Source organism: Aedes albopictus, chromosome 2, assembly GCF_035046485.1.
Source record: "Aedes albopictus strain Foshan chromosome 2, AalbF5, whole genome shotgun sequence".
In the NCBI taxonomy this organism is placed as follows: Eukaryota; Metazoa; Arthropoda; class Insecta; order Diptera; family Culicidae; genus Aedes; species Aedes albopictus.
Genome location: NC_085137.1, coordinates 461,774,594 through 461,789,951, shown reverse-complemented (window position 1 = coordinate 461,789,951; position 15,358 = coordinate 461,774,594). Strand labels below are relative to the sequence as shown.

The 15,358-nt window shown below is 36.2% G+C and overlaps 1 protein-coding gene across 4 annotated transcripts in view; it reads left to right on the top strand.

Moving 5' to 3' along the window:
* LOC109407762 (RNA-binding protein Musashi homolog Rbp6) overlaps window positions 1-15,358 on the top strand; it is a 1,431,211-nt gene that overhangs the window by 114,738 nt on the left and 1,301,115 nt on the right. For all 4 annotated transcript variants that reach the window (XM_062853969.1, XM_062853971.1, XM_062853970.1 and 1 more), the window contains one exon: window positions 4,773-4,814. In XM_062853969.1, the coding sequence (XP_062709953.1) occupies window positions 4,773-4,814 (42 nt within the window). The remainder of the gene's footprint in view (window positions 1-4,772; window positions 4,815-15,358) is intronic.

Here is a 15,358-nt window from a genome sequence, read left to right as displayed (position 1 = left end):
TGACGAAAAATGATATTTAGACCAAATCAAAAATTTGGGTATTAGAGGGTTAAAAAAATCTTGCATAGATTGTTCCAGAAGTTCATCTACGATTTTCTTCATTTTTTTCTGTTCATTAAGATTCCTCCAGAAATTTTTCAAATCATTCATCTAGAAAGCCTTTTAGGGTCTGTTCATAAGCTACGTGGACTCTTAAAGGGGGAGGGGAGGTTCAGGCCAAAGTCTACGGTCTACGGCAGGAAAGGGGGGCGTGGTTTTGAGATGACAAAAATATATCTACGTAGTTTATGGATAGCGCCCTGTAAACTTTCTCAAAAAAAAAAAACGGATATATTAAGAATCATAAATTCAGAAGTCCTTAAAAATTTTCTCAGAACCTTTCTAAAGAATTGTCTGCAAAAATTGTTTTATTAATTCTACAAAAGATAATGAAGGAAATTCCCAAGATTTCTTCACATTCATTTAAATATTCCTTCAAGATATCTTTCTTCCATAAATTGCTCCAAGGATTCCTTAAGAAAGTCCTCAGAGGATTTCTCAAAAATTGTTTCAGCAGATTCTTATAAGGATTCTTACGGAAAGCCTGGAAGATATTCTATCTGAGATTTTTGTAGAAATTCACACAGGTATTTCATCACACATTCCTTCGGGTATTTCTCTATGTTGTTTCTTACAATATTCTCCAGGGTCCCCTTCAAGCGTATCTCTGGGAATTTCTTTTTTGATTTATCCAGGCATTCATTAAAAACAATTCGCTCCCACTTGTAGTTAGTGGGCGCAAACGCGAGTGTGTTGTGGATAAGCATCTGAGCCGAGAAAGAGATCGATTTGGGTTAAAAAGGAGTGTTCATGATGTGGCTTTGGATTTAGTTTGGCTTTCTATTTCGCAGAATCGTTACATGTTCTGTAGCTTAGTGTTGGATGAAGTGCCGGTCAAGCGAACACGGAGTCGTGGGTTCAAAACCCACCAGAACGCAATTTTTTTTTTTAAATTTCACCTCTCACCGCAGCATTTCTGCCTTCTACACGGGAAAAAATCCGCTGCTTGAAACCTGCTAAATGAGTCATGATTTCGCGTAAAATGTGTGTTTTCATGTTATAAATATACACCACAAAAAAAGGTCATAATTTCATGACTCATGTTGCCGTAACGTCACCTTGGCGTTACGTTTTTCATATTTATTGACAAAAATTTGTAAGTTAAGTCATGATATCATGCCCATGAATACCAGAACTATTAACTAGATTCGTAAAACCAGAAGCGGTATTCATAGAAGTAGTAGTTGTCACTTATGGTTTCAGTTTTATTAGCGAAATTTGGTAAGTCGGTTCATATTATCATGGAGTACGTACTCAAACTATGAACTAAATATATGAAAGCTTGAGCATTACTCATGGTGCAAGTATTTGTCATTTATGGTACTGGATCGATTTGCGAAAAATGGTAGTACTGGTCATGCTATCATAAAGCATGTTCTAAATTTATTACCTAATGTTATAAAAACATAAGCAGTATGCATGATTCTAGTATTTGTAATTAATACTATCGGATTAATTGGTGCAAAGTGGCATTTAAGGTCATGTTATCGTGAAGCACGCACTCTGAAATCATGAACAAGGTTCCTGAATATTTCTGCTGATGAAGCTGTCCAAAATTTTGTGCCGGAATTGTGCGTGAGCTTGATTGTTCTGCTGCTGATGAAGCTGGCCGGAGTTTTGTGCCGGAATATGGAGTTTTTTCACTTTCAACTTCTGGAATGTAGTTCAATAATTATATAGTTTACTACTATTTAAGTAAGAACAATTGGCTTCTTTAGCGGTGTTGAGATAATTCCATATTCAGATTCTGCATGCAAAACTGAGCCGAAATCCAAATTTTCATGAATTTTGGTGCCCGGGAACCTATTTTAAAATCAGTTTGAAGTTTGTATGGGAGTGATTTGTCGAATCACCCCTCGTCGCATTTTGTACTGGGCGGAGCTGTCAAGCAGTTGGCCAGCTTTCAAAAGGTGATTTCAAAACATCTCTTCGAAAGCGATTTTAGGTACCAAAATGAAGTTCTAAAAATCTGAAAAAAATCATGGTGGTTCAGAAAAAGGTGCTCTTTCGTATAAAACCAAAAAATCAATACATTTTTCTTTATTTAAAAACCCAATTCACTGCACTTTTTCGAAAACCAAAAAAAAATCTCACCGGAAAACACTGCCGCTCACAAAAGGCGCCTTGACAGAAGTGACAAAAATGGCGTAGGTGATTCTGTGCGAGGATTTGCGTAACGCTTACAGTGCCCAAATGCGTTTGTTGTGATTCATGATTTTATGACTCTGCGTTATGTTTATACGACTCAGCATCTGGTTGAGATGACTTAGCGTCATAGTTTTATGACTCAGAGCCATGCTACCATGACTCAGCTTTATGGTATTCAATTTATGAAAACGAGCTTAATTTTTTCATAACGCTTTTGACGGCCATGGCTTTTGTTGATGGAATCAGTTATTATTATTCATGATAATCGTTGTTAACGTCACGATATCATGACTTGTAGTTACAATATCATGAAGCGAGAAGTTTTATGAATTCATAACATTTTAGTAAAGGATCCGGCAACGATTTTTTTCCCGTGTAATTACAAGTTTTTCCAGCATCTTTCCTCGTCTTAATTTCTAATTATTATTTGTATCGTCCTTGCCAAAGATACTCACTACCCAAAAAATCAAGACAATTTCGATTACAAAAGGTTGCTGCATTGATGATCGGAAATCGGACTGTCGCCCTGCTGAATATCTGCGCTTTTAACACTGCGGCTTTATGGATCACTGTTTTTATTCATACATAACATTTCCTTTAAACCACCGCAAGGAAGAGCAAATTAATCAACTTTACCACATGCTACGGTACCTATCTACGTTACAGTACTTTACTCACAACCTGTCGATGGTTTCCCAACAAGGATGCATGCATCCGAAACCCTCTGCGTTCGTCCACCCATCCATCCGTCCACCTATCCAGCACACAGCACACACGATAAATTTCCATTTAGAGGGTGAGCGACGGACGACCGTTTGTGCCGCGTGTTTGTCATCGTGTATTAAAAATGCATCCAAATTGCTGCAAGACCTGTCGACCTGTGTAACGATACGCAGTGGCAGGGAAAAAGGGTGCCATAGAAAGAAAACGACAGGCGGTCGATTGTTCAAGAAGTGACTTGGAAGTCATCAATCGTTTCTTGCGGGAAATCCTTTTGCTGACTTCGATGGAAGAGAATAGCACCACCGACCGAAGGGGGACAGAAGGACATTGATGAGCTGTTTGAATTTCCTCCTTTTTTATGGTACCAGAAAGGGTGGACGCACGAAGCTGACCGACCATTTCTCACAAATAATAAAAGAGTGCTCTCTCCTTGTCCTTGTTCCTTTCTTGTGGATGGCTTCTGCAAAACTGCTGTTTTGGGAGCTCGCACAATGCCGGGTGAAATGGGGAGGACATTGTCCATTCGGTGTCGTGTAAGCTCGCCGATTCTCTTGACTTCTTTCTTCTAAGGTGTGCCATTGTCGTCGGCCCAGAAGTGAAATTAAAATGAATAATAGAAATATATGGTCTCCCAAGGGACGAGTTGGCAAGAGTTATGTTTGCTTTGGAGTGGAGCGTTGTTCGCCTTTGGAGGCAGAAACACTTGTTATCAATTTGCATACAGGTGGAAGGTATGTTTGTTCCTTCAGAATTGTGGATATTGCTAGATTTCGCTCAGAACTGATGTGTTTTGTTGAAATATTTCAGTCAAAATAGCTTCACCAAGAATGTTCCAAGGAGAATTAGGTTTTTGTTCAACCAGAAACTTGTTGCAGACAGCACCCTTATTGAAGTTTTTGAATGTAGATCGATGTAATATCGAAAGTTTTTATAAATTGACCAGTTGATTATTATCCAGTAAGTTGTTTGAGGCTTCAAAAAGTTTTAAATTGTGTAAATGTTTTAATGTTAGTTGTTCATATTAACAGTGTAATATATTCAATAAAAATAGGCCCTGAAGAAGATCCGATCAGAGGACCGAAACGTCGGCGAAGATAACAAACAATCAACGCTTAAACCAAATACTGTCTAAGCCGAAATCCGAAACCTTAAATTATTTTATTATTTCATTTGGAGGATTATTGCCAAAAAAACGGTCAACGTCACCCCACTTCACGGTATCTCTTTTGGCTCAATTGATTTATGGGTTCCAGCGTTCATTCCCCTAGCTCTGTCTATGGCTAGGTGATCTGTTCGGGAAGTGAAACAACCTAATCAGATGCTGGAGAATTTTTGTCGCTTACAGATTGCATCTCCTGAAGGGCGAGGAAGCGGAACCATTTGTCGTCGTTCATTGCCTGTATCGCTCTGAATGACGGTCGATTTGGGCTCAAGTGCCACGGCGGTGGCCGTCCATGTAGGGGAGAAGAATGACACTTCTAATGGTAGCAGCGGGAGATCATGGTGGATTTTCGATACGAGAGGGGTCCATTGTTTGGCGCGTGTTTTCAATTAATCTCTTCAACACCGGTTTTTAGCGATGCGATATTTGCCCAACAATTGACTTTGGTTGTTGACGTGTGCACTTTTTTCGGAAGATGTGATTCCCCTCAGGAGTTGGCAGATGAGTCTACAATAAATTGTTGTAAATTACAATCTGAATGCCATCTACGGTTTCTGTGGTTTATGTGATTCATGTGTGCAAGAGGTACAATGAGTTGAACGACAAAATTAAAATTATACATTTCTTTTTCTCATCACAGATCGACCCCAAAGTAGCATTTCCCCGGAGAGCACATCCAAAGGTAAGTTATCAAATATTCTGGACATACAGTTTATCTGCCTTTACCCAATGTCTCCCTTACTCAAAGTTCCGAAAAATACCATTCATTCACGAAATCGAGCTCAAACCCTGAATTCAACTCCACAAAACCCGCGTCAAAACATCCGGTAAATAGAAATTAATAGAGCCGGCTCTCTAAATAAATTAGACACTCTTCAAACCGACCTCATCAATCATAATCAACACCGGGCATCGAACGAAATGAGGAGACAGACATGGAAGGGGTGCGACGCGACGCTTCTTCATAAAGCAAAGACCAAAAAGACCGACAAATAAGAACCAAGCGTCGCGTACTCTCGTTCTGTCGAGGATACCTTCATCTAAGGGGAAGCCACGTGGCAAGGCCACACGGCAAGTGAAAGGTTTTGGGAAGAAGGACCTCATTTATTTCAATTACCATTCGGTGGAAAAATGACGACGCCCACTTGCACGTGGTGGTGGTGCTTACCTGCTGGCTTCGTGCGCTGGTGGAATGTGGTCAGTTGATATAGTGATTGACGAACTAATTACACTAGTTTACAGCATTTTTGAACTCGGTAAGCTGATGATCATTTTTGGTGTAGAATCATGCCCTGAGTTCGAAAACGCGAAAGAAAAAAATTACAGTAGAGCGGATTTTTTTTCGACTTTCCATACAAGGTTTATGATTTAAAATCGAATTTTGTTCTATTTTTAAACAAAGTCGCTCACTTCAAACATCTCATGCTCCGTAATCAATGCTTCGATTGAGCTTAAATTTTTACTGTAACTCGCCTACATATGATATGTCAACTAAACGTTGAGAAAGAATTTTTAAGTTGTTTTTTTCTTATTGAAAAAAATACATTTATTCAAAAAAATTTGAGAATTTGGCTAAAATTTAAGAAGATCGTCCCTAAAGCTCGCCAATATCTTGAATTTCATCAATCTGACGCAAAACCTGTATTCAGATGATCGAATGGTATTGTATTCAGCTTTCAATTGATGAAAAAAGATTTAAAATTGGTTGAACAAAACGCAATATATTTGAATTTTAGTAAATTACATATTTTGAAAAGTTGTAAAACTCGAAATTGAGCTAAAACTCAAAAACTGTTCTACTTTAAATTTTTTGAAGGTCGGTTTAGAAATCAGCACTAAATTGTGCTTCAAAAATTTTGGTCGTTGACCGAAGTTCACGACTTTCGTTTTATTTTGTAAACTTGTGTTACTCCTCATAGAAAAGAAAAACCTGTATCAGAACCATATTGACAGTGACTCCTGGAAAACTTCTGGGAGTTTTAATTCTATCTATAGAAGACAGTTTCCATCTCTTTCTGGTGTCTTTTCTTGTGAAGAGCCCCTGAATGTAAAAGCTGTCACCCCACGATTTAATCAATCATCGGCATTTTTCTCAGGGAGAAATTTTGCTATCATCTCACATGGACAAACTTCGCTCAACCTTGTATTACAATGGACACAAAAGCACGGAAAATTATTAATCAATTTGTTGCACCATATTCAACATCGGAATCGTCGCTCATCGAATTATGTGATGGTATTTGTCCAGATTGTTATGCTGAAATGAGATACCTTCCTATACATGACATTTAGTAATGCCCTGAGAACAGATTTTTATTCTTCATACGGACATCTTTCTTCCGGTATTGATGAAAACCGGTCCCGAAAAGCTAACATGTTTGTGATGTAAGTGCCCGCGTAAAAATATATTTGCATTGCTATTTTGATATAGATCCTTTCCTTTATTTGAAAAATCAAGCAGCGTTGATGTAAGAGTTCTGGAAATATTTTTGAGGATGGATCTTAACCCTTATGTGGCCGACAGGGTACCCGGGTACCCAGCACCCGTTTAAACTACACGGTGTAGAAAAAAGCAAAAAGTTTGTCGGACACACAGCGGTAAAGTAAGTCATCGCAAATTTCCGCTAATTTTCGTCCGATTTCAAAAGTCTAGGTTCCACTCAAAATATAATTTATCAAATAAACTTTGAACATGATGCAGGCGAATCTGTTCCAGAGTTAAACTTAAAGTTGGGTTATTTAAAAAAAAATAAATGAGCCTAGAAGAACTTAATTTAAACAAAATATGATGACCACATTGGGAATATGGCGTAACTCACTGGATCAATCCGTTCCTCGCCATCTTAGCAAGCTACAGTAGCATCACTTGACAAAATCCGGAACCGCATGATGAAGGCGACTTGCTCCGCCAAAGCTCCTCTCCTCAATGAGGCAGCTTCACACTGACACCGTCGTCATGGTGCTGGCTTTCACTGATGCTTGCTAGGGGACGGACACACAAGGGGAGTAACAGTAAACTATATTCACACCCCACAGACATCTCAATCACTTTTTATTGTTTTGCTATGGTCGCAATAAACTATTGGTCGATGGCTTCAATAATTAATAATAATTAATTAATAAATTAGGTGATAAATCACTTTTTTAGAGTTTTTCCGGCAAGTTCGATAATAAGCAGTTGAAAATCAATACAAAAAGGTTATAACGGATGGCAACTGTACTTTTGGATTGTTTAAGTGCTCTGGAAAATGTATGATCTAGTATGATCTCTCAAAATTACAATCCTGACGAAAAAGGAAAAGTGTAAAAAATACAATGTTTTAGAAAATGGAAACTATTTGTACAATAATGTTTTGTGGTTGTATTACTGCTTTGCACCACTTTTCAAAGTTGTAACGAATTTTTGTCGCATAAAGGGATTAAAATTTTGTTTTTTTGTGTTGGCGCTATTATACATTTTAATTTCTGATACTCATCCCAGATTGTTCAAAGCACTTTATCATAGACTAGCTGTCCCGGTACACGTCGTACTGCCTGCATCCTAGAGCGGCCCCCGCAATTTCATCTGTATGGAAGCCCCCTTTTGCGGAGATCGGAGGAGTCTCACACATGCTAAGAATCTTCCCCGGTCCCAAAAGTACCCACATACAAAGTTTCATGCCGATCAGTTCAGTAGTTTCCGAATGTATAAGGGACATAGACAGACAGACAGACAGAAATTCATTTATACAACTAAATATAGATGTTTAATTCCCAGTAAGAAACCAGCAATCTTTGAAATCCTCAAAAATGAGCAAAAATAGCAATTAAATAAAACCCCAAACTATTTGCTTATTACTGTTGATTATTCATTCTAACTCAGCCCAAATATTTTCGAATAGGCGTTGGTTCCACAATTTTAAAATTTCAAATAAGTTTTTCGTAAGAAGCTTCAAAACATCCAAATTAAAAGCCGAAGTGAATTTCAACTGATTTCCCATCGAAATTGCTGAATAAATGTGGGGCCAAGATTCAAAGCGGTACATACATATAAGTAACCATTTTGACGATTTTAAGATGAGCATACCAAAAAAATGTCAGATTTCCAGCTTTCAGGAACTTTTTTAAGATTATTTTTACGATGATTAGACAAATTACAAAAAATTGGAGAAAATTGGGTCAATTTTGCAAGTCCATACATTTTCTATGGGATGAAAAATTGGTGAAAAACTTAAAACCTCATTTGCTTGAAAATGTGTTTTTGTCTCTTTTGCTTTTGCTTTTAATCCCCTCAAATTACCGAAATCTTAGAATCCGTTTCCGATAGTATTCCAAATGAATATCCTGAAGAAAGAATTCCTAGACAATGTGGCGAAACAAATTTCAAAAGAATTTTTAAATAATTTGCTGAAATCAATTTCAAATCAATGGTTCACAAAATTTCACCAAAAGAATATCGTTATTAACCCTCCCAAAATGTTAGGTTTTTCGCACCCGAATGGCGTAGCGCACCATGGCGTAAATTTAATTGCGGAAGAAAATTTCAAAAGTAAATCCAAATAAATTGCCGAATTCAATTCCAGCTGAAATTTCAACTGCATTTCCGAAGGATTTACCAATATAGTTCAAAAAGATTTTTTTTTTCGAAGAATCTAAAAAAAATGTCGGAGTAAACTCAAACAATATTCCTAATAATTTTTAATTTCAACTGGATTCCCAGTCAAACTGCTGAAGGAGCTACATAAAAAAGTCAGAGAATTTTCCGACGGAATTCCATATCATGTATGGAAGAAAATCTTGAAGGATGTTTTAAATAAATTTACTAGTTTAATTTCAACTTAATTACTAACGAAATTGCCATATTTATCAAAAATTTGAAACTTTAAAGGAATTGCCAAAAGATACATAAAAAAAACTTACATTCCGAGAGAAACATGTAATGAGTTCATAACGAATTACAAAACAAATAAACTAAGAAAAAATTCAAAGTAGTTTTCGGAAGAATTCCTAAGAATTTTGGTAAGAATTCTGAATTTAGCTAATTGTGGAAACGATCGACGGATTGGCAGAGCTTTCCTTCCATGGCTGGCTTTTCGTTCCGGTTAAATTATAAGCGGGTTGATACTATTTCAATCGACGTTTCGACTCTTGGTTTGGGTCGAAACGTCGGATGAAAAAGTATCAACTCGCTTATAATTTAACCGGACCCAAAAGCCTACCATAGAGGGATAACTCTGCCATTCCGAATTCAGTTACGAAGGGAAATTTTCAAATAAATTGCTGCACTCAATTACTCCTGCATTGCCGAATCAATCACCAGAAGAAGCGAATCGAACACCGGCATTGCCAAAGATATCATCAAAAGAATAACCAAAAACAAACAATTGTAAGGAATTATTGAACAATTTCCTAAAAAAAGTTTGCCTAACAACATCGCAAATTATCCCATATTACCAAAAAATTGCACGAAAATTTCAAAGGAATGCCCGAATAAATTGTCGAGGGAATTCGTAAAGGAATTCCCAACAAAACTGTCAAAGAAATTATCAAAATGGTGTTTATAAGAATTTTTGGGGGAATAGCTAAGTCATTTACTTTTTCTGAAGATATATTCCACTTAATTTCCAACGAAATTGCCGAAGTTGTTGATAAAAGCGTAGCATAGTTTTTTTATCTGTTTTATCAAGATTTTTAGCCCTAGGCTAGTTTATCTCGGGACCTACGCATTACTTCCCTTCCAAAGGAAGAACTTACATTTTTCGAGTTTGTCGGGAGTGGGATTTGATCTCAGGCTCTCGGCGTGATAGTCAAGTGTTCTAACCATCACACCAGGTCCGCTCCATACAGCAGAGTTTTTGTCATAAATTTTCGAATAAAAATTCAAATAACTTGCCGATACACATCTTGAATAAATTTTTAAACAAATAAGCCACTTTTAACTAAATTCTCTACGAACTTTCTGAAAGTGTAGAAAGTTTTTTTATGAAATTCCAAATCAATTTGCGTAAGGAACACTCAAAAAAAATCCTTGGAAATTTCCTAACAAATTGCTGAAGCTAATTTGAACCGAATTCGAAATTTGCAAAAGATGTGTTAAAAGAATAAATCAAACACTGTTTAGAAGTTTCGCAACAGGAGTTTTTTCTGTAGCTTTGTTTTTGAATACTTCCACAACATTTTGATGGAATCTCTATTTATTTATTTGAATTTTCTACAAAACTTCATACTGTGCTTTATCCAAGAGTTACTACTGGGAATCCTCCAGAAGTTTATTCTAGAGTATTTATTGGAGCATTCAGCTGCCTCTCCAGAAAACCTCCTGGTGTTCGTTATGGCAATCTTCCAAGAGATATTCAAGCAATCTACCTTCTGACGATTCCACAAGAGCTTTTGGTGGCAATCCTTTAGAAGTTTCATGTGGGAATTCTGCAGGAGTTGTTTCAAGATATCCTCCAAGATTTCCTTGTGAGAAACCTTCAGGATCGACATAGTGCTTTTATGACAGGGTGTCCAGTAGACAGGGAATTCTTAGTTTCTACAAGAAATTCTTCAGGAGTTCTCGGAGAAATCTCTAGATCGAATTCATGGATTCCAGACTAATTTCCTGTTTCATATTCCTTAATGAACTAACTCCTGGCACACTAAACACCTGTGTAAGGATTTTTTGAAGGATTTCTCGGAAAACTTCCATGGAGAATCTAAGGGGATCTAGAAGCCATACAAGGTGGAATCCCTAGCAGTAGTTTTTTTTATCTGTATTAACGAGATTTTCAGCCCTAGGCTAGTTATCTCGGGTTCCCTCTGAAGGAAGAACTCACATTTTGCGAGATTGTCGGGAGTTGGATTCGATCCCAGGTCTTCGGCGTAATGGTCGAGTGTTCTAACCATGACTCCAGGTCCGCTCCACCCTAGCAGTAGTTTGTGAAGGAATCCAAGCTGGCATTTTTGGAGTAACCGAAAGATGCAATCTCGGATAAAAGTTCTGTAAGAATCTCCAGAAGGAAGCTCCAGGAAGAATCCCCAGAAAAAAATCTGGAAGAATCCACACATAGAATCGCTGGAGGAATCTCTTGACGGAATACCAATGAAGGTGCCCTAGCTAAATAAAGTAATGAAATAAATAAAATGCTTCGATTATCCTGGGTAAATTTCTTTTTAAAGTCCCAGATAATCGTGTCCATTCTTTGTTTGATTATTATACATATCTCACTGAATAATCTATAATGTTGAGCTACTTGATTTACACTTAATTAATCAAATAATTGAATTAATTGAAAAATTAATTGATAAAATTGGCACAAAAAGAAGTAAACAATGCGTCAGAGGAAACTAGAATTGTCTATTATTTACAGATGAACGAAAATGTGTTAAAAGTTACTGTGGCGCATATTTATATATTGCTTCAAGATTGCTGTTAGCTTCAAACAACGCGTATTTGAGAGAAAAAATTTGAAGAAACTTACCTACCTGTTCACGTTCGAGTATTTCCGGCATCTATTGTCGAGCAGATGATGCATTGGGAGCTTGTATGAGCGCTTGTGCGTAACTGGTTGTGAGTGTTTCGCTCATAATTTGTGAGCGTTTAGCGATAATAAATTCTTGTTTTGAGGGTAGAAGTTCATTTCAGTATCATGGTTGTTCTCCAGAGGTTCTTTCATGCATTTTTTCCAAGTTTTCAAGGATTTTCTTAGGCATTTGTTTAGAAATGTTTCTAAAAAATTCTGAAGAGATTCTTTTGGAAGTTCTTCTTTACTTTTTCCATAATTTTCTTCAGGTAATAATCCAGGTATTCCTCTAGGAATTGCTTAGAATATATTCAGATATTTCTTCAGGAATTCTTTCAGAAAATTCTTCGGTTATACTTTAGGAATTACTTTGAAAATTATCTCAGCAGAAACTACATACTTCAGATTCCATTCCTTTTTCAAACTCAAAAAATTCTTCTCCTATTCTAAAATTTCACCAGGCAATTTTCTGAAAATACGTTTTTTTAGATTTTTTTTCAACGATTCTCGAACGATATACTCAGCTAATTGTTTTCATTTTTGCTGGGATTTCTGTAGAAACTATCTCAGTATTTCAGGAACTTCTGTTTGCTACTCCCTTCAAAAGTTGTTTAAGAAACTCTTCTATGAATTCATCTATGGGTATCTTCGCAAGGTTTCCAAAAATTCCTTCCGAAAATACTACAGAAGTGCCTCAGAAATTTATTGAGGGATTTCTTCAAAAATCTCACCAGTACCTTTGTTTCTTATTTCTGCATACGTTTTTCACGAGATTCTTTCTTATTTTTTTCTAGGTTCCATATCATATACTGATTTATCGACCGTATTCTATTAATAACTTGATGATTTTGTGGCTATATCGGTCTCTTTCTACTCATAGTATAAGGGAGTAGAGATCAAAGTGGATAATTAAATGATAGATATGATAATTCTATGAAATTTTCACACTTGTTCGCTACCTAGCGAATTTTATCATATCTATCATTTCATTATCCAGTTTGATCTCCATTCCCTTATACTATGAGTAGAAGAGACCGATATAGCCACAAAATTATCAAGTTATTTCTAGGTTCCTTCAGACAATCCTCCAGAGATTATCTAGAAATATCCTTAAGGAATTCATCGCAGAATTCTTCCAGTATTTTTTTTCTATTTCTGGGAAAACATATCTGAAGAAATATCAGAAACAGTTCCTGTAAGAATGTTTTGAGGAATCCCAAGAGAAACTTCTGCCTAAACAGCAGACGCAATTTCCAAAAAAAAAAAAAAATTTGGAGAAATGTTTACATCAATTGCTGAATTAATTTCTTGAGGATTTTTTGAAATAATCCGTGGAAGAATTTCCGAAAGAATCTCTGAAGAATTGGGCAGATATTTCTTATTATTTTCTGGAGAAATTTCTAGTAGAATCCATGTCTAAATTGTACAGAAATAACTGAAGAAGTCCTTAGGAAAATCCTTGAATAAATCCCAGAAGAAATTTTTGGTAAATTTCGTGGAGAAATCTTTGGAGAAACTCCTCGAGAAAGCCATGGTGAAATTCGTAGGAATGTTTATTGAGGAATTTCTAGTAAAATTCTTGGAGAATTCCTTTGATGAAAATTTGAAATGGTATTCTGAAAGTATTCCCGGTGCATTCTGTGGACATATTTTTGAAGGAATTCTCGAATACTCGCCTAAATAAGGTCCATACCGGAACAGTTTCCGGGAAACTCATAAAAGAATATATGGTGAAAATTTTGAAGGAATTTTTGTGTGAACTCCTGCAGAAATCTCTAGAGGAATTCCTGCCTGAATCACTGAAATTAACAATGTAAGAATCTCAGGAGGAACTCTTGCAGGATGAATTTCTGAGGAATTTTTTAAACACATTCCAGCGGTAATTCTTAATGGAATCCAGAGAGCAATTCCTGAATAAAATCACTGATGTACTTCTTAAGGAAATACCTGAAGGGTTTTCTAAAGAAACCCTTCCAGTGATTTATGAAATAATGTTTGAAAGAATTTATGAAGCGACCCCTGTAGAAAACTCTGTATAAATGCCCAGATAAATTTCTGAAGGATTTTCTAAACAAATCCATAGAAATTTTTTAAAAGTAATCTCTGGCGAAGTTTCAGACGGAGCCCATTAAAATTTTCTCAAAATAATTTTCGGAGATATTTTTTGAAGGAATATCTGAAATCGGCCAAGGAGAAATTTCTCTGAAAGAATTTCTGAAGAAACCATTGAAGGAATTTTCGAAAAAAAAACCTTGATAGGTTTAAAAAAACGAATTTCTGAAATAATTTCTGTGTTAACCCATGGAGCAATTTTGAAATGAATCAACAAAAATTTCTTTTTTTTTTAAAGAAACCTTGGAACAATATATGGAGAAATTTCAAAGAATAACTAAAGGAAACTCCAGAGAAATTTCTAAAGGAATCTCTGGAAGAATTTCTGAAACGAACCTTAGAATATTGTAAAAGATTATCTAAAAAATGCCTAGAGGAGGTTTTTTTCGATTTTCTGAAAGAATCGCTGAAAGCATTTTTTAAGGAATCCTACTACTCGTGTGGAACTTTGAAAGAAACAATGGATTTTTTGAAGCAATCCGTAGCAGATATTGTAAAAAAAACTTTTACAAGAAAAACGGTGCAAGGCTTCCTGAAAAAAAAAACTACTTGACGATTCTTCAAAGGTGGAGCAATTTCAAAAATTCAGAAAGAATCCAAGAAAGGTTTTATAATGGAAATCCAAAAATAACCTCTGGGATAGTCGAGAAACTTTTGGAAAAAGTCTCAAAAACTATGATATCCCGAAAGAATTCCCAGCATAATATCTGAAAGAATTCTCAGAGATTTTAATGAAGGCGTTCCTGACAGAATTTCTTAATAATTCTCTGTAAGACTTTGTGCATGAGTCGCTGAAGAAAGGCATACATGCTGGATTTTTACAGGACTCCAGTGATGAATATTTTCAAAATATCCATGAATGGCGTTCTAAATTAATCATTCGATAAATTTCTGGAGCAATCTTTCAAAGAATTCCTGAAGTAATAACTATTAGAAGAAATTCCAAGAAAGGACTGTTTGAAGCTATCTATACAAGATTTTTAAATAACCTATTGTGAAATTTCGGGGGAATAATTAGAGAAATATCGGAATTTATCTCTGTGAGGAACTAAAGAAAAACCTGAAGAAAATTTCCGAATAAAAATTCATATAGATAAATTGTTTTCAAGGGGAGTTTGTGGAGTAATCCTTGAATCAATAACTGAACAAATCCCTAGTTTGTGAAGTAATCACTGAAATATTTCTAATATTTTGAGACATTTCCTAAACAATCCCTGATTCGGAATTAGGAGTAAAACACATGTTGCCTATATTTTCTTCCTATAATTTCGTATTATATGAAAATAAATCATGTTTTTTTTTTATTTTTTATCGGGTCAGCCACTCTTTACCTTTTCGAATGTTCTCTCTCGAAAACTCAACAGTCCACGACTACAAACAACTCCGGCCAAGGCCAACAACGATGATGACAACAACAAGTACATACCGAACAAACGACGGCTTCGATCACGAAAACTAAGCAGGGGGAAATGGTTAATAAATTGCTGCCAATAACCGTAACCAATAAGCATCTTCTGGGCCCTCCTGGCACAAGGCCCAGAACGACCCTGGGAGCAGAATAGCAGAACGACTAACTGTGGTGCCATTGAAACCGATCCACCAACGACGAGCACCATGTGGGCCGAAAACA